This window comes from Strongylocentrotus purpuratus, unplaced genomic scaffold (genome assembly GCF_000002235.5).
Source record: "Strongylocentrotus purpuratus isolate Spur 01 unplaced genomic scaffold, Spur_5.0 spur5_contig_863, whole genome shotgun sequence".
Lineage (NCBI taxonomy): Eukaryota > Metazoa > Echinodermata > Echinoidea > Camarodonta > Strongylocentrotidae > Strongylocentrotus > Strongylocentrotus purpuratus.
Window position 1 is genome coordinate 522,993 of NW_022145572.1, and position 18,163 is coordinate 541,155.

At 39.0% G+C, this 18,163-nt stretch overlaps 2 protein-coding genes across 2 annotated transcripts; one reads left to right on the forward strand and one right to left on the reverse strand.

Moving 5' to 3' along the window:
• The first annotated feature begins 967 nt into the window (after positions 1-967).
• LOC115919211 (histone deacetylase complex subunit SAP18-like) lies at positions 968-3,843 on the forward strand. Its single transcript, XM_030972418.1, has 3 exons — positions 968-1,094; positions 2,325-2,431; positions 3,471-3,843. Exons 1-3 carry the CDS (start codon positions 1,014-1,016, stop codon positions 3,841-3,843), a joined length of 561 nt encoding a protein of 186 aa, XP_030828278.1. The 5' UTR covers positions 968-1,013.
• A 3,356-nt stretch (positions 3,844-7,199) lies between these two features.
• On the reverse strand, positions 7,200-16,593 carry LOC763037 (acetyl-CoA acetyltransferase, cytosolic). Its single transcript, XM_030972613.1, has 8 exons — positions 16,424-16,593; positions 14,943-15,133; positions 14,217-14,342; positions 13,004-13,121; positions 12,114-12,380; positions 9,695-9,849; positions 8,745-8,855; positions 7,200-8,203 (listed from the first exon to the last, which is right to left on the reverse strand). The coding sequence occupies exons 1-8, from the start codon at positions 16,467-16,469 to the stop codon at positions 8,033-8,035; spliced, it is 1,185 nt and encodes a 394-aa protein (XP_030828473.1). The 5' UTR covers positions 16,470-16,593; the 3' UTR covers positions 7,200-8,032.
• Positions 16,594-18,163: the final 1,570 nt, after the last annotated feature.

The window sequence follows — 18,163 nt, forward strand, 5'->3', positions numbered from 1 at the left end:
AAATGATTTTGGTGCCTAATGTCACTGAGTATTTCATACGGTACTAAATGCCATTAGAAATTTGAAAGTCCATGGTGACAAAAAATATTTAAAAAGTTACAAACTTAAACAGAGCTGCCCCACCGTTTATAGGCCTATAACTAATTCATCACCCTTCTCCAGTGGCCTAACCAATGATAATAAAGAACCAAAGACATAAGATTGAAAGAAAGAAAGAAATTAAGACAGAAAATAAAGAAATGGAAATTATGGAGCAGATCGAATAAAGAAAGTAGGAGCAACTTGAGAACACCCGCACCACAAAATTGACCAGATTTTCACCAAAGCTAATCTAGTGCAAAAAGACGTGAATGACCCTAAATCTAAGTCTAGCCAGTGGCAGATCCAGGGGGGGGGGGGGGGGGCGGCTCCCTGAGGAAAAAAAACACTGTAAAAACAGTCACCTTTATATAGACGACTGACCCCCTCCCCTGGTGCTCATCAAGGGCGACGGGGGGGGGGGGGGGTGCGATTTTCACATTTTTTGGGGCAAAACAAAAATTAGTCCTCCTTATACCTGACCCCCGCCTCCGCCCCTCGCTTGTTCATCGACTGGCTGTTTCGCTAAATATTTTTCTCACAAATTGGGCCCCCTCTTTGGCGGCCCTCCCCTGCCGCCGGCTGACCCCTGACTCTATACCTATAGTATAAGTATAACCCTAGGTTATATATAACGTTTATAAAATTTATAACGTTCATGAACATATTATAAACCCTATCGGTGATGAGGTATTATTTTTGATACTCTTATTTTGAAAAAAGAGAAAGAAAGAAATTAATATTTGAAAGAAAGGCGTTGGTGATAATAGTCAGGTCTTGACTGATTGCCATTACAACAAAAAACAACAACAACTATTCTAAAGTCAAACCGGAAGGAAGAGTGAAAGAAAGGATAAAGCATCTAATTTTTTGATAACTGTTTTGAGAGCTAGAGATCGAGAGAGTCTGGAACGATAATTACAATCTTGACAAAGATGGCGTCTCACGTGGTATCACGGATCACAGAGGTCGATAACAAGCCTCCAGCGCCAGAAAACCCGATAGATCGTGAAAAGGTAAGCTAAAAATGCATCGTATAAGTATTTTGAAAAATTAGTGTGAACGTTTGGCGGAAATACATTGCAAAGTTTGGACGCAAAAAGCCCCCAAATAATGGTAGGGTGTTTAGCTTTTAAAAATATTTTATATTGTAGTCCCATATGTTGTCTTTCGTGTACCATAAGCCTGTACCAATCACGGGCCATAAAAAAGGGTCGATACCCCGCCTCTTTCCCCACTCGCAATTAATATTTAAGATGGTACGAGTGTACATGAGAATATGTGTGTATGTGTGTGTATTTCTTTAGTAGTAATGTACTGTAGGGCCTATTTACAAGTCTTACTCAAATCAAATTATTGCCAGTTTTCTTAATTACGACAACAAAATAAAAAATTGAGGACTCTCGGAACTTTAAGGTAGACGTCATGTTGATTTGTGCCTTGTAGATTTTTCTTTCAAATTCGTTTACTGAAATATGCATGCCATAAATGCTGAAATTTGAAAGCCCTAAGACTTAGACCTATACGTCTTTTTCTTTTGTTGAATTCTTCCAGCAGTCTAGGGCCACTCAATTACTTCTGAATAATTTTAATAATTTTGATCATTTTTTTATAATCTCTTTTTATCTAGTGTCTAGATGCCATGACTTGAGTGAAATACGAAGGTTGTCATGATCGAGAATTTAATAAACAATTTTTTGGAAATGAAATGAATTAAAAACAATAGTTAAATTAGAGCTAGTGTACCACAGGGCATTGTGGGCTTGTGGCGTGTGGCGTGCGGCGTGCGCCTGTAATCCAGCTAAGAGTGGAAGTTACAAACTGATTCAGCCGAGGACGCATGTTCGAAACTGAGTCACGTCTTTCGGATGGTGACGTTAAAGGTCAGTCCCCAGACTTAAATAATGATCTGATTGATACACGTCTGTAAAAACCCAATTACACACACACAGGGCGTTTTGGCGTGCACCCTGATCCAGCTATCAATGAAAGTTACAAACTGATTCAGCCGAGGATGCAGGTTTGAAACTGAGTCACTTCTTTCAGATGGTGACGTTAAAAGTCGGTCCCCAGACCTAAATAATCATATCTGATTGTCACACGTCTGTGAAAACCCCAATTACACACACACACACACACATACACGCAAATTAATACAAGTACTAATGTAAGTCTCAATCTAGGTAAACTCAGTTCATGTCACATTGTATTAAATGTCTGTATTTTGTCGTTCGTCTTTTCCACAGACGTGCCCACTGCTATTGAGGGTGTTCTGTAGTAACAATCGCCATCACCAGGAACATGAGTTTTCTAGGGGCACAGTCCCAGCCAACGAACTGCAGATCTACACATGGTAAGTTGGTCATTGTAACAGTTTCACTGAATGCAGAGGTGCCAGTTTTCAAGCTTTTAAGCTTTTGAATGACTGTAGCCCCTCTGTTTCAGGCTTTTCAGACTTTTTATCGTTCAGAATATATGGGAAACCATACTTATGGGGTCAATTTTCATGCTATAAAGGAAAAACCCTGTGACTGGTTTTAGCCCTTACAATGTAGTGGTGGTTATTTTAACTGACTGCTAAGAAAGCATTAAATGCTTGTTAGTAAGCAACCAGAGGACCAACGGCTTTAGGTCCTCTCCAAGAGACCTGGTAATGGGGATGAATGCCTTACCATAGGGCACTAGCGCATCGCCTTGGTGTCAAACCCGGGTCGCTCTACCAACTGAGCTATCGCCATTTCAAAATAAGCTGGTAAATTCTTCACATAAACATGTTGCAGCAAAAAAGTAACAATTAAACATACATGTACAGTATGTTACTTTCTTTAGAAATAATGATTTACCATGGGCATGGTAGTGGCTAAATATGTACATGAGAAAATTGGCAACAAGTATAGCAATATTCAGTACCCTTACATTATGGGAAATATCAACTGAAGTCGGACTCTATAGATAATTTTAAGCAGATTTTGATGCTGTGATGAGAAGCCATGTACTATGTGTTTGATGCAGGGGTTTTAGATACAGAGAGCTTTCTTCTGTGCCCTACAATGTACCCTCTTTTTGGTTGAGTGGATATGTCACTGGACTCTGGATCACAAGGTTTGCGGTTCGAGTCCCGTCGTGGCACTAATGTCCTTTGGCAAGGCATTAATCTACATTTGCCACACTCAACCCAGGTACCTGGTAGGATTATTCCTTGAAATGCACTATGTGCTGATAACGGCAGTTGGAGCTAAAGCTAGAGTAATAATTTCCAAAGCTCTTTGGAAGCGCATGGAGACGTTAATTCATTATGTTTTACATGCTATACAAGAACAGAATATTATTATTATTATTATTATTATTGCCTTTAATTCTATTGTTTGTATTTGATTCTGTTTTCTTCCTAGGATGGATGCTACATTAAAAGAGTTATCCAGCCTCGTGAAGGAGGTCAACCCGGACGCTCGGCGGCGAGGCACATACTTCGACTTTGCCATCGTCCACCCTCATCCCAGACGCAATCAGGCCTACCAGATGAGGGAGATCGGGATGACCTGCTCCGGGCGCAAGGGACCGGACGATTCCGTCACCCTGGGATCTCAGAGTTTCACCATTGGTGATTATATCGATATCGCCATCACCTTGCCCCCGAGGGGTGGGCTCGGAGGAGGGGAAGGGGGAGGGATGGGAGGAGGAGGAGGAAGGATGGGAGGCGGAGGAGGGATGGGAGGAGGCGGGATGGGGATGGGGATGGGGAGGAGAGGGGGTTGGGGGCGGTGATGGATGCAGTGGTATGAGTAGTAGGTAGTGGATCAAAAGGAAGAGGTAGACTCATAGGGTGGGGTCAAGAAGGGGTGGGTGGGAGGAGTTGTGGGAGGTTGAGGGTGGGAAGACGAGGAGGCGGTGTGAAGGAATTTGAAGAAGGTATTTGCATCGACAGTGACTCGTGGTAATGGCAAAAATCACACACAAATCTTCTGTCAAGAGACGGAAGGCCTATGGCATTAAAAATCATTCTTTTCTTAGGTACAGAAGTATTAAAAAGCAAGATTCTTTTTAAATGCTATGAAAGGGAAGGAATGAGGATATTATGCGAATGGAACAAGCAGGATAGAATGTCTTGTATGACCTTGGCATTTAGCAATTGCATATACATTTGCACCTGATATGATACATTGGAAGAAAAGAAAAGAGAAGAGATGCATAATTCAGAGAATGATAAAATCTCTTTGCAAAGACATGAATTGATAATAGGTGTTGATACTTTTATTGCTGCTTACAGAATTCTGAATTTTACATAATGATTGAATGAAGAGTTGAGTTGGCTGCTCTAGGCAATCGCCAACATTGGTTCAATCTACTCTTGGGCATATTATTTCAGAATGACAAATCATATACTAGTGTAACAAATTGTCTTCAAACATAAATATCTTGGAATAAATCTGAGGCAGGTTTGATTCATTTTTGCTGGTTTACCAAATGGTTCATCTTTTAACAAGATTTCTACTTCCCATTCCTCCTCTGTATTTGTGTAATGTACCAGCCATTCAATCAGTAAATTTCATGACTCCACACACTTCATTTTAGTGATTATTTTTTAGTATAGTAGACAGTGAGGTGTACAAAAGTTGTTCTAGTTCCAAGATTAAGAGTTTTTAACAGTTCATAATGGGCAAGGATGTTTATAATGTTTTATCTTGTATGCCAGTGTATACGTTAACATAGGATATTTGGACATCAATTTCATTGCATCTTTCTGCATTTGAAATAAACTAGGGCATGTGTGGCTATGTGGCTTTTAAAGTAATGTTATATCCAAGGGCCCGATCCTAGATACCGTCACGAGTCTTATCAAACTTCTTGACTATCCCATTGAAACTTGTGTTATAAAATTAACACACGTTTCAATGGGATACCGATAGTCAAGAAGTTAGACTTATGACGGTTTCTAGGAACGGGCCCCTGGTCTCAGAAATTTACCTTGAACATGTAACTCATCCCTAATTCCCCAGAATGTCTTATTCTCTGATGCAAGCCAACTAGATTCATAGTCCAGCTTGATAGAACTGAAGTACATGACAAATAGAGTGGACTTGGCATTCTAACTATCTGATGGTCTTTATTTGTGATTTTTTTTTTTGTATTACAAAAAATTAACGACATGCAGAAGGTTTAACATTCTTTTAAAATTGTTTTAATATGCCTTGGCATTTTCACTATTAAAATGTAAATCCCTTTTTCTTTTAGTTCTTGTTTGTATAGTCACTTTTTAATACTTTCAAATTTCTGTGTCTCCCAATGTTGAGGATGGTAGTTGTGAGCATCTACTTGTAAATAAATCTTTGTATTATAAATGAATAATAATTGCATTTTGTCTTTCTTTATTTCTTAGTTTTTGTTCCATCCATGTGTAGTGCTTGCTAATATCCTTTTGATGCATTACAAGTCTTTGTATTCAAGAAACTTTCAAACAATATTAATAATAATAATGGGCATTTCAATAGCGCCGTCTATCTAGAAATTCTATTCCGAGGCGCATTTATTATTACCCCGGCTTTAGCCTAGCAGCTGCCACTACAGCGCTCCAGCATTTCAAGGAATTAATTCCTGCCAGGTACCAATACCTCACTGGGTCGAGCATGGCAAATGAAAATTAAAGCCTTGCCAAAGGACATAAGTGCCCTGTCGGGGATCGAACCACGACCCTCGAATTTCGACTACGGCACTTTTGTTTATATGGTTTATTGAGAACACTTTACAATACTCAATTAATCAACTGAAGTATGAGAAAGCATTAATTTTTATTCAAGTACTAATAATTACCATACACCAAATGACATGAAATCCTCTGTAAATCGACAAATACATAATTACAAGTTGAAATTTCATACAAAGTTATATATTTAGTAAAGCGAATACGTCCGCCACAGATGATCATCATATAGAGGCCTGATATTAGCTTTAAATTCAACTTTGAATACTTTCATAACTGAATTGAAACAAATAAAACAATCCTTCTCCTGCCCTGAGTTCGAGTGGAACATCTCTTACAAACAATACACAGAGAAATGTTCATAGTATGAAATCCATTTTACTGTGTAATCGTAGATGCCTTTTTTAAATCATTGCACATTGTTTAAAATTATTTAGGGCAATACACTTGTAAATTGTCTTTACACAACTTTAGCAAAAATGCATCTACACTCTCATGATTAATGTATCTCCTTTGTGTTGGATCTTCAAGTAATTTAATACAGATAGCTAATATCACAGCTACCACGAGATTACAGTAGAACCTCATTTAAACAACTCCTTGGGATCAGGAATGAGCTTGTTTTACCAAAACCTTGTTATATCCGAGATACAAAATAAAGGAATACAAACAAGTGTAGCCTTGCAAAATGACCCTGTTTAAATGAGTAAACTCCTAGTCACAAGGGTAACTACCTTGCAATATGGAAACCTTGTTGAATCAAGGCTAGGAAGCAATAGAATACAAGGAGAGTGGACTAGCAAAACTACATTGTCACTGAAAGTTTTCCACAATAACGAGGTTGTTCTGTTAAAATGGTGTCCTTCATATTAAACAACATCACAGTAGTTCTCCTTTACCCTGCTCGCATAAGTGGTTCATGCAGTGATATGTTCATCTATTTGATAATTGATACACACTGCAGTCACAACCACAATAGCACTTTGGGTCAAAGATAATTTCAGAACCTCTATACGACAGGAAGCCAGCTAAATTAATCCATTTATTCCTCTTGAATAAGGAAGAAATTATTATAAATCATGATTATATTTTGTTTTCTGCCAGCCATGTTTTCAACTGGCTCTTCGTCCATTTTAGTTTTCAATACACATTACTTTTCATTCAGACATACACAGATAAACAGATGTACATTTTCACAAATGTCGTAATATGTCAAAATTTTGTACATTGGTCCCCATTCCTGAAAGCATAAAGTGTAGGCATGAAATCAAAATTAAGTAGAGCTGCAGGAGAGAGAGCAAGACGCCCTTTCACACAAAGCCTGGCAGAAATCATCAAAATTGATGAATAGAGCCAACAAACTTAAAGCAACCACAACAACAAAAGATAAAACAAATTGTCCAACAAAAATAGAAAAAATATATAATGCTGACCATTCTTCTAGCATTTACAATCTATTATTTTTGGAAATTTCATAATTTACAAAAAAACACAGATACTTCAACAGAACATTTTCAGTGAGTTGTCATTAAAATCATTTTAAAGTACATTATATATCAACAGGAAAAAAGTGTAATAGACTTACAAAAAATCATCAAAGGGATCCCCACATAATGGCTTCTTTCAATGATAAAAAGAATATGTACATGCCTTATTCAATATATATACTCATGTTCTTTTATCTAAGTTATGTATGTTTGGTTCGAAATCAAAGGATAATATTCACTCTCTGTAAAAAGGGGGAAGGTTTGTATCAACATTCCCTCATCAAAAATATAAGACAAATTTTGAGCTTAGATTATCACCTCTTTGAATTCAATGACAGTGCAGCATTTCAAAAGACTGGCTTTTTTTTGGTTTCGCTTGGGAGTGTTTCACATTGAGGCATGTTTTACAGAAACCTGTATATATAGACTACTTGTTCATAAGGACCGTTTCTCTTGTCATGTCTGGGTGGTCTTTATATCCAGTTTCAGCTGCTTGGTATATTTGAGAAAGCTCAATCTGAAAATGCTCACCAATTCCTACAAATTCATTTGTTCAAGAAATATTCTGCTTGTAACTTACTTTCAGGCTAATTAATCATACATTCAATTTAATCATCTTAATTAAATGTCTCTTACCATCCATTTATGGGTTGCAAATGGATGCTACTACCATTAAACACTTTGCAACTTAGGAATTTATTCCCACAAAAGCAGGACCAATTTTTAAAAATTGATTTACTGAGATTGAATGAGATTGTTATTTGCCCGACTATGAAGTTTCTACACACATGGCAATGCCCATCCCTCCCCCGATACAGAGTGCAGCCAAGCCCTTCTTGGCATTGGTCCTCTTCATGGCGTTGAGTAGGGTGACGATGATGCGGGTGCCCGACACGGCTAAGGGGTGGCCCAGGGCTATGGCTCCTCCGTAGATATTGACCTGCACAGAGAGAGACAGAGATAGAGAGAGAGAGAGAGGGGGGGGGGGGGGAGGGATGTGTGCAAGAGGGAGGGAGAAGGAGAGAGTGAGAGAGAGAGAGAGAGAGTGAGAGAGAGAGAGAGAGAGAGAGAGTGAGGGGGAGATAAAGACAATGAGAGAAGAGAGAAGAGATAGAGGAACAAAGGAGAAAGATAAACAAAAAGGGGATAAATAAGAGGTGATAAAAGGTAGAAATATAAAAGTCCATAAGAGAAACAGGGACAGAGAAATGGTGTACAAAATGGAATGAGAGGGAGAGAGAGAAAGAAAAGAGATATGAATGATGAGTCAGTAAACAAAAATGAGAATTCATTTTTTTATAAGTTCATGATAAAACTTTGGTCTTAAGAAGAGTATTCTTCACCTTCTAGTAAATGTATCCATGCTAACGTGTATGTCTTGCTCTCATAAGTGCATTTCAGTCCATTTAGATACCGGTAAGCTTATATTCTGTTAAATATACTGCAAAAGTCATCATGTTCATCCCTGAAAATAAATTTACCTTTGAGGTGTCAATACCAAGCTCCTTGGTGACTGTGAGAGACTGCGCTGCAAACGCCTCATTCAGTTCAAACAGGTCAACATCACCAAGGCTCCAGCCTGCTTTCTCAAGCTATGGAATGAAAAGAACAAAAAACAGAATAGTAAATATGAGTGATGCATTTTGTTTTAATGACTACACTTTAGCTGCAGGCCCTTCTAACTGACGTCCAGATAGGCACTGACCAGCTTCTATCCAAATGAGGTCCTGAATGACCACATGACCAATATTATCAACAACAACAACAGGTCTGGTTAGGTGTAAATGCAGAGATTTCATACCTGTTACACAATAGTAATAATATACCTTGTTCATCAAGGGTAGCCTCATCATGTGTAAAATTTGCAATGATTAGTTAAATTTAGTTTGTTATATATTTGTAAAACTGTGAAAGAAAAAGAAAATCAAACAGAAATAAATAATTTAAATCAAATCAAATCAAATAAAATACTGTTCTCCCCAAGGGCCCCTGCAATCATACTGCTCCAAAACTTATATTTGATAGAGCTCCTTCTTCAACCTGGGCCCATTGCATAAAACTTACCATTGATGGTAACTACCATGGTAACAGGGCTCAACAGCCAATCAAAATCAAGGTTTCCATGGTAGTGACCATCGATGGCGAAGTTACCATCAATGGTAAGTTTGGGGCAACGGGGCCCAGAAGGCATCTAACACCCTTCAGCTTTAATATTACAATTCATGTGACCATTCGGGAGAACAAAAATGATCCTAGATAATATTGCTTTGAGCAGTAAAAAATCTTCTCACCCCTCCCCACCAGATAAAAATGTCGCTGTTTTCACGAAGTGACGGTAGTGAAAAAAATTGCATTCACTTTGCGTGATGATTTTCCTCACTACCGTCACTTCGTGAAAATAGGGACGAAAAGATGGGATGGATCTACTTACAGCTTTCTTGATAGCAGGAATAGGACCAGACCCCATGATAGCTGGATCTACCCCAGCCTGGCCCCATGATACTATCCTTGCTAGAGGTGCCACACCCCTTTTCTGAGCCTCGGACAGCTTCATGAGAACCACTGCTGCTGCTCCATCATTGATACCTGGGCGAGAGGAATAGATGATGTAGTATAAAAGATGGATCAGGGAGGTGGTTCATATCCAGAAAGATGTCATGAACCACGACATGGGCCACTTTAACCTATCATGACTGTACACAGGGCGCGACAAACCCGCTTGCCCGACATCCCGGGGCAACCAAATTGAGCCGTCGGGCAAGTAAATCAAATTATCACTTGCCCGATTCGGGCAAGTGATACTTTTACAGTAATTTCCTAGTGTCCAAGAACTCTACCATTCACCCGTCAACTTCTTACCCGTCGTCAAAATCCAGAAGCAAAAAAGCGATCGTTCCGATTTCGAAAAAACTTCACAGACAGCTAGCCAGCTCAGCTAGCTCAGCGCGCATGCAACAGTGACACTTCAAGCCATGAATGCCGCTCCGCCTCCACGCACGGCCGGCCGTGAGCTAGCTAGAGACAGCTAGCGCGATCGTACCAGCTGCGAGCTTATTCGCGCTCTCTCTCTCTAGCTCTGCAGGCCGCACCGACAGGCCTTTGCTATTCTCTGATTGCCGATTGGTTGAATCACGCCAAATATGACGTCATTATTCTAGGGAAATGAACACGTGCGAATCGGAATGGAATAAACAACAGGGATTTTCTAGTAAGTACAAAAAGTCAAATGTTTGATATTTATTCATAATGACTGTTAATGATTGTGAACATATTATTTAAAACTCGCTGCTCATATAAATCAGATGAATGTTTTTGTCTTGTTTTCAATTTATTACTGCGGTCTCAAGATCCGACCGAGCGAGTCATTGTGATAATAGTATCGAGACCCCCAGAATATAAGCCGTTGTTGTTTTGTTTTCATGGTTTTAGCGACGTTGTTTAGTCTAGTTTTCGCATACTTATCCGAGATTTATCGTAAAATATCTTCAATATTATTATTTAGTAAGAATTTACAAATTTTGGCATGATATTTATAGCAGTGAATGATGAAATAAAAATGTCCGTACTTTATTTAAAATAGTTGATTACCCATTATTTACATGACGTTTCTTGATGGAAGAGTTGACCCAAATTATTAACAGCTGAAAATTAGCCTACGTTTCCAAATGACAGCGGCTTGCACAGACACACACGTGCGTTGATCAGCTGTTTTTTCTCGATTGTGCTAGTAAACATGGAGGCACCGCCTTAAAAGTTTTGGGCAAGTGGAAATATTGTTTGGGCAAGTAAATTGAAAACCCACTTGCCCGACAGGGCAAGTGGTGAAAAAAATTCTTGTAGCACCCTGCTGTACATTCCCATTCTCTCGGACCAGAGCCATCTATATACAGAGTTTGGCCAACTTGGTTTCCCTGGGTGACAACATGGCATATATTCTTTTGTTTTGTGCTTGCTCAACAAAGCAGTAGTTGCCATGTTGTCTCCAACTCCAACCAGGTTTGCCAAACTCTGTGTATAGATGGCTCTATCTTGGACTGTTCTACTACCCCAGCTAGTGGCGATAAAACATCAGTATTGAAGATGCCTGCAGCAACGAGTAGGCAATTTATGGAAGTACTACCAATCAGATGAACCTCTTCCAAGGAAGTAGGAAATGTACTCTGGCAGATCTTAATTCTGCATTGTTAAAATAGGTTTTTCTGCATTTCTTAAAGTTTAGTGTCTGTGTGAGTGATTGTAAATCGGGTTTTTACAGCCATCATAGACACCAGTTGGTTTAACTCATTAAACTTGAAAAAGGGCTAAAACATGTTGAGCCCTGCACATTTTATACAACATGTTGCCTGAAAAGGACCTGAAATAGATACATGAAAAAGCTTGAGATCAGCCAAAATCAAGCAATGAGACATGTATCAATCATATTTAATTATTTACATCTGGGGACCGGTCTTTGACTCAGTTTCAAACCAGGGTCTGACAAAGTCAGTTTGTCGATAACGGCAACTAAAGTTTTGAATGATTGTCATACATGATCTTTCACAAGTTAATCATGGCTTCTTGTTCTTTGTTAAATGAAATTTGTATGAAGCTTTTTCCCCTGGGAGCAAACCTCAGTCAGGAAGAAAAAATGGTATGGAAGGGACATGGAAGGAAGCGACCAACTGATGGCAGCACATCGCTGTCCACGTTTTTAACAGCACATCACTTTATATGTATATATTTTGCACCTGGATTGATGCCTACACACATATTGGACATGGCACACCACACTGCAGTGCGTAATCGTTGCATGAAGTAGCATTTAACGAGGAAGAAGAAGAAAAAGAAGAAGAAGTAACAGGAGGGCTTACCAGATGCGTTGCCAGCAGTAACCGTTCCCGTTGCATCCTTGATAAAGCACGATCTGAGTTTAGTCATCCCCTCGATGGTTGACCCCTTCCTTGGGTACTCGTCAACGTTGACCTCTACCGTGGCCTTGCGGCTCTTAATCGGCACAGTGACGATCTCTGTAGCGAAGATGCCTTCTGTCTGGGCCTTCTCGGCCTTGAGCTGCGACCCCAGAGCAAACTGGTCCTGCTGTTCACGTGTGATTTCCCATTTCTTGGCCAGGTTTTCAGCTGTCAAAATTGGTAATTTTCACAAAATAATGTTATTCCATACAACTTTCTGAGGCATAATGAGGATTTTCCAAGGACAGAATAAGGAATATATTGCATTTGGCAAGCTTTTAAATACAGATGTTTCAGACAAGATGAAGAATACAGAGTTCTTTTTTAAGGTAGAAAAATATGAATCATTTCTCCCAAATAGGAATGGTTTGCAGCTTTTTAAATTCTTTTTGTATTCCATAATAGTTGTCATTTATGCAAGGTTCATGAAGCTCTGCAAGAAATTTGAAGGGTTTTTCCTTCAACACCTTATCAATTGAAGAAGATACAGTAGATCTTGAGTGAATTCACCATGAGTACATGAACATTCACTTGATGGGACAATTAAAGACCATGTCGAAAGCGAAAAAATGAAATAGATGCATTATACATCAACGGAAAGCTAGCTACATAGGCGAGCTGATCAGGTTCACATGTTATGTTGTCACTTGTCAACTGTACGTTTCTTTTATGCAATACTAAAAGAGAACATATTTTGTATTCCTTTAAAATATATTCTACATTCATTGTGCTTTCTATTGATATAAAGTTGCATTTTCATTGGATAGGGTCTTTGAGTACCAATTATATACCTGTAATTCCCATGTGGTAATTATTGAATGCATCCATAAGGCCATCATTTACTAACAGATCCACCAAAGGCTTGTCACCGAAGGACAGACCGCTACGAAGATGGGCTGCATGGGGCGCCTGAGGGAGAACAAACAATGAAATACATACGTATCATGGATCTATGACATATTCTTCATCAACAAACGCGTCGTGGTGGACTTCATAGAGTAAGGCTAACTGAATTCCTAACATCAGTCAACTCCTGGACTTTAACACTAAACCTAATCCTCACCCTAACCTTAACCTAAAACCAAGTTGCAACTTAAACCTTATCCTTATCCTACAACGTTGACGAAATAAAGCCTGGGGCAAATGTGGCATATCGTCAGTTCCCCACAAGAAGGCTATAACAGTAATGGCCTTTTTTTGCGGGCTGCCAGCGAAATGTCACACCATGAATCAACTGGTCGTGCGACTGGGAGAAAGACATGGGTGTGCATGCAGCTAAAGGATGTCAATTTTGAGAACAACATGTTCCAAAGTTTTGATCATTCTGTGACTTATCTATAAATTACTTCCACAAATAATATGTATAGCTACATGTATGCACTGGTTAATTTTTAAATACATTAACAGTTTGTACTGACATTATGGCTCAAACTATCATGCAATAGAAGAGTTTTTTCTACACACAGTCGAAGTAAAAAAATAAAAAAATAAAAACCACCACAATGTAATAAACTCTGTTTCTGCGAACATGGTTTATGACCCCAACCTTTACTTGATGTATGAGCTTTCAAAAATAGCTATACGTGGGTCTGTATGGAACATGGACATAAATTATTACCCTTCTGACTCATACTTCCTGACCCCTCCCACCACAATAGAAGAGTTTCTTCTGTATACACAATAATACTATGTAGTCTCATAAGGCTTTAAACCTTCATACTTTCTGACTTCACAATCAAAATCTAATAAACTCTCATGTTTATACAATCTTTTTTAAACACAATTAGTGAGCCTCCATAGTGGTAATAGAAAAGTATGCACATTTCATAAAAAAATGACTGATAACATGCAACTAAAATATTTAATGAATTATTCCATGATGCTTCTACACACTTTTGTTTCGCTTCCTTGCCCCCTCCTCCCTGAAACAGAACAAATTAGCTTTCAAAGATAACGATAAGTGGGTCTTCCTGACACAGAGTTTATTCATGGACCATTACCAACCTGGCTCATGCTTTCCTGACCCCCTGCAACCACAATGGAAGAGTCCCCACACATGATTGCCTGCGCTCCTAGGACTATTGTCCTCAGGCCGGAACCACACAGCATGTTGACGTTAGTTGCTGGTACCTGCAAACAACAGAGAGATATAAATAACGGATGTCATCAAATTCCAATAGTCGACAATGCCATGCAATACATTTATATCCCCATTTATGAAAGGTACTGTACATCAAAGGTGTTAGTCAGCATTTAGAAATACATGTTTAAAAATCAGTTTAAATGGATCAGCTTTTCAATTTTCAAATATGAGGAGGACAGATACCCATGTTGATTTATATTTTCCTGCACACACAGCAAGTGGTTAATTTCAAGCCAAATTTCTTATCCACATTTAAATTGTTCCCCACTACAGATGCTCAGGACAATTGCAATCAACTTTGAACTTGAAGCTATGATGGGTTGCATATGAATTTGATTGTTTGATTCTTCAAAAACTTTTGACCTGACCTGGGCCTTTTTGCATTGATGGTAACTGTTCCATGTCTGAATACCGTATTTTCATTGGTTGTCAAGTGATGTTGTCATGGTATTTAATACTGATGGCAAAGATGCAATCTCGATAATATGCAATGGGGACAAAGGTGTGACCCATGATGACCTCTTGACACACCAATGACCCCTGACCTTTCAAATGACCTCTACCCAATGTTCCTAATCATTAGTCACCTCAACTGGTATTCCTGCATTCACACTGGCCTGCCTGGCTGGATTCTGGCCTTGACCCGCTGTGTACACCTGACCCATGATGACCTCTGAAACATCACTGCTACTGACCCCTGACCTCTGCAGGGCTTCCTTGATGACTATGGTTCCCAGATCATGGGCTGCTACAGTTGACAATACTCCATTCAGACTACCTATAAACAATAGAAGCAATGATGAAACATCTATTGTGTAGCATTTATTCACCGACAATGTATCCGAGCACTTTACAGAAATACATGTATAATTACCCCGGTTATCGGATTCAGGCATGCTCGAACACAATGTATGCACATTTTAAATTCCCTGGAGAGCATTCCAACCACGCCCCCTTTTACAGACTCTTACAATCCAGAGCGAATTACAATGACTTTTGCATCCTAACAGGTACAACACCTCTGTTGAGACAAAGATTAATGTCTTGTACAAGGGCATTAGTTCCAGGCTAGGATTTTTTGTGATTTATCTTTTTTGGAAAGAGGTGATTACTGAGACTAACGCTGGGAGAAACAACATGTGAAAGATATTTACGATAATACCGATTCAGAATACAAAGACGCACGCACAAATTAGCAAACTTCCTGCGCGCGCTCCTTTAAACACAAATTGCTATTATCGTAAAGCAAGTATCAAATTAGCAAAGCAATAATCGTTTTTTTACGTGTATACTGCATGTCTTTGCATTTCAACCGGAATCAAAATCGCGAACTCTCGTAAGACTAAGAGGTTATCGTTTTTGTAATATAAATTGTACAACTTATCAATATCATCAGGAACATTGGAAGGTAAGCAAATCAGTATCACTCCAATATCAAAATCTCATAATTTATTTTAATTATTTGACCAATTTCAAAGTACTTTGTATGAGAAGAAAGAGTCCACTAGCTATCTCTGAAGCGCAAAGTCAGTGTGCAATGTTTGTTGGGTGCGGGAAGGGGTGTTCAGCTAGACAAAATTTTACTAGGGTTTGTTTGCCTGTCTCTTCACACAGGGTTATGGGTGCTAATTAAAGCTTGGTGATGTTAATATCATATTTAATATTTTCATATGTGATCATGACTGAGGAAGGTCATCAATCAAATATCACATTCACAATTCTATTTTCTTTGATCAAATAAAAAATGTGTGCAACAAATTTACAAAATTTGTTGGACATCCTACAATTGTTTTCTCATGGCAAGTCCTGTCTGAAGTTAGTCAAAATTAATACCATGCTCCGTTTCTAAAGGTTGACATCCACTTCCCCTAAATACAGTCGCAGTTGGGAGCTGGCTGGGGACCAGCGCTGGCCAGTCAACCGAGATACACCTTATATAGTCAAGTGGGCGTGGATTTTACACACTTACAACCATGACAACACACAATTCTTCGCGAGTGGGACCGTACACGGGCAGGCGGCGAATCGTGACAAATCAATGGGCGGAATTCGCTCTTTCTTCACTTACCAATTGCAGTGCGAACGGCAGAAACGATGACAACTGGATCAGACATGATGGCTGATATTTTTCGTTGCGGTGAAGCCGAATTATCAAAAGTAAAAGCACTCTTTGAGTAGAGATTTGACGTTCTCCAGACACAGCTGACGCCACAAAAGAATCCAGTCGTTTGAATAAAAGTGAGCCGTATTGACGTATAGGGAAAATGAATGAATTCAAGAAAAGCCTGTTGAATCAATCTAGTAAAGATCGTCCGAGACTGACCTTTGACACAAAACTTTGGACCACTCAGCTCAAGTCAAAGATCGATGGACAGGAATAGACCCCGGGGAATATACTTCTTATTTGTCTGTTTCAACTTTCAAGGAGGATTTAAATGCAAATATTATTATTATTATTATGTAATCGTGATATTACAGTCCCTGGTGATTAGATATATCTCCCTCTCTTTCGCTTTATCCCCCAGCCTCTCTCGATCTATCTCTCCCTTTCTCACGTCATATGCAACGCTAGTGTTAACCTTATTGGCATTGTTTGTTCCCATACAGTTCAATAAAAGTATTACATTTTCATCTTTTTCTTCATTTTGTGTATATTTTATTCACTGTATATAACTGTAAAGTGGTTATGAAATCATTACAAAAGTATGAAAAATATGAGTGGTTACATAATTTTATCTTTAATCCACATCTACTGGTGCAATATCAACAATAAAAAATGAAAAATATATACCTATCAAAAATATAATTCTAGGGGTATGGCTGCTCAGGAACTATATTATTATGAATAATTACACTTTTTCTCTTTACAAAATGAATGTCATATAACATATTTTTAGTTTTGCAAGCATGTATGTGAACATGGAAAAAAAGAGGCATAATTTATATACATGTTTATCCAAATCACATGGTAAACCTAAATCTAATGCAAAATCCCGCAAAAACAATTGAAATCATATCGCCTTTTCATCCAAAGTCCCCTAATAATGGGTACCATCTTCTGCCAAAATGACCCTTAAAAAGGGGTATGGGTTTAGACGCTTCAGCCGCACACCCCCGTTCAAACCAAATTTGAGTACCTTCCATCTTATTACATCTTATAAAGAGGAAAGAACCCATTCCTGATGGGGTTATAAGCACATTCTCATAACAGCAGACGGAAAAGACCTTTGATAAGTGACATAATTATAACTATAAATGCAAGCGAGCGTAGCGAGCGACCTTTGGGGGATATTGCTCTTAGTCACTTGAAATTAGGGGCACGTGTAATGATGAGAGGAAAAGGGGAAACTTATCGAAAGGGATAAGACACTTATTAGAAAAGAAAAAGGAGCCCGTGTCAAAGTACAATGGGTAATTATCAGAGTTGAAAATGGGGTACTTCTTACACCTAAAAAGAGTGGCGGATCCAGGGGTGGGCCGAAACGGCCGTGCCCCCCCCCTATTGGCGACGCAAAAAAATTGAGAAGGAAAAAAGAGGAAGAAAAAAAAAGGCGCGTACGCAGGGGGGGGGGGGGGGTCGAACCCCCCTCAAATTTTTGTCAAGTTGTCAAGTTGGTCCTGATGTGTATAATGCGTAGACCAGGGGTTCTCAAACTTTTTCTTTGACGGTCCAGAAGCGATTTCTATGAAAGCTGTAAGGTCCGAAATGACACTTGTATACTGAAGATAATGAGGCTTGTTTTTGGTCTATATCTGATCCAAGGAGAATTGTTACAGTTTAAAAAAAACAGAACCACCAGTGCTTCCA

Coding starts and splice junctions, on each gene's coding strand:
- LOC763037 (XM_030972613.1), bottom strand. CDS start 16,469: ATGTCTGATCCAGTTGTCATCGTTTCTGCCGTTCGCACTGCAATTG. Junction 15,134..16,423: donor TGCCGTTCGCACTGCAATTG/GTAAGTGAAGAA, acceptor TATTGTTTATAG/GTAGTCTGAATGGAGTATTG. Junction 12,381..13,003: donor TTACCACATGGGAATTACAG/GTATATAATTGG, acceptor CAATTTTGACAG/CTGAAAACCTGGCCAAGAAA.
- LOC115919211 (XM_030972418.1), top strand. CDS start 1,014: ATGGCGTCTCACGTGGTATCACGGATCACAGAGGTCGATAACAAGCCT. Junction 1,095..2,324: donor ACCCGATAGATCGTGAAAAG/GTAAGCTAAAAA, acceptor TCTTTTCCACAG/ACGTGCCCACTGCTATTGAG. Junction 2,432..3,470: donor GAACTGCAGATCTACACATG/GTAAGTTGGTCA, acceptor TTTTCTTCCTAG/GATGGATGCTACATTAAAAG.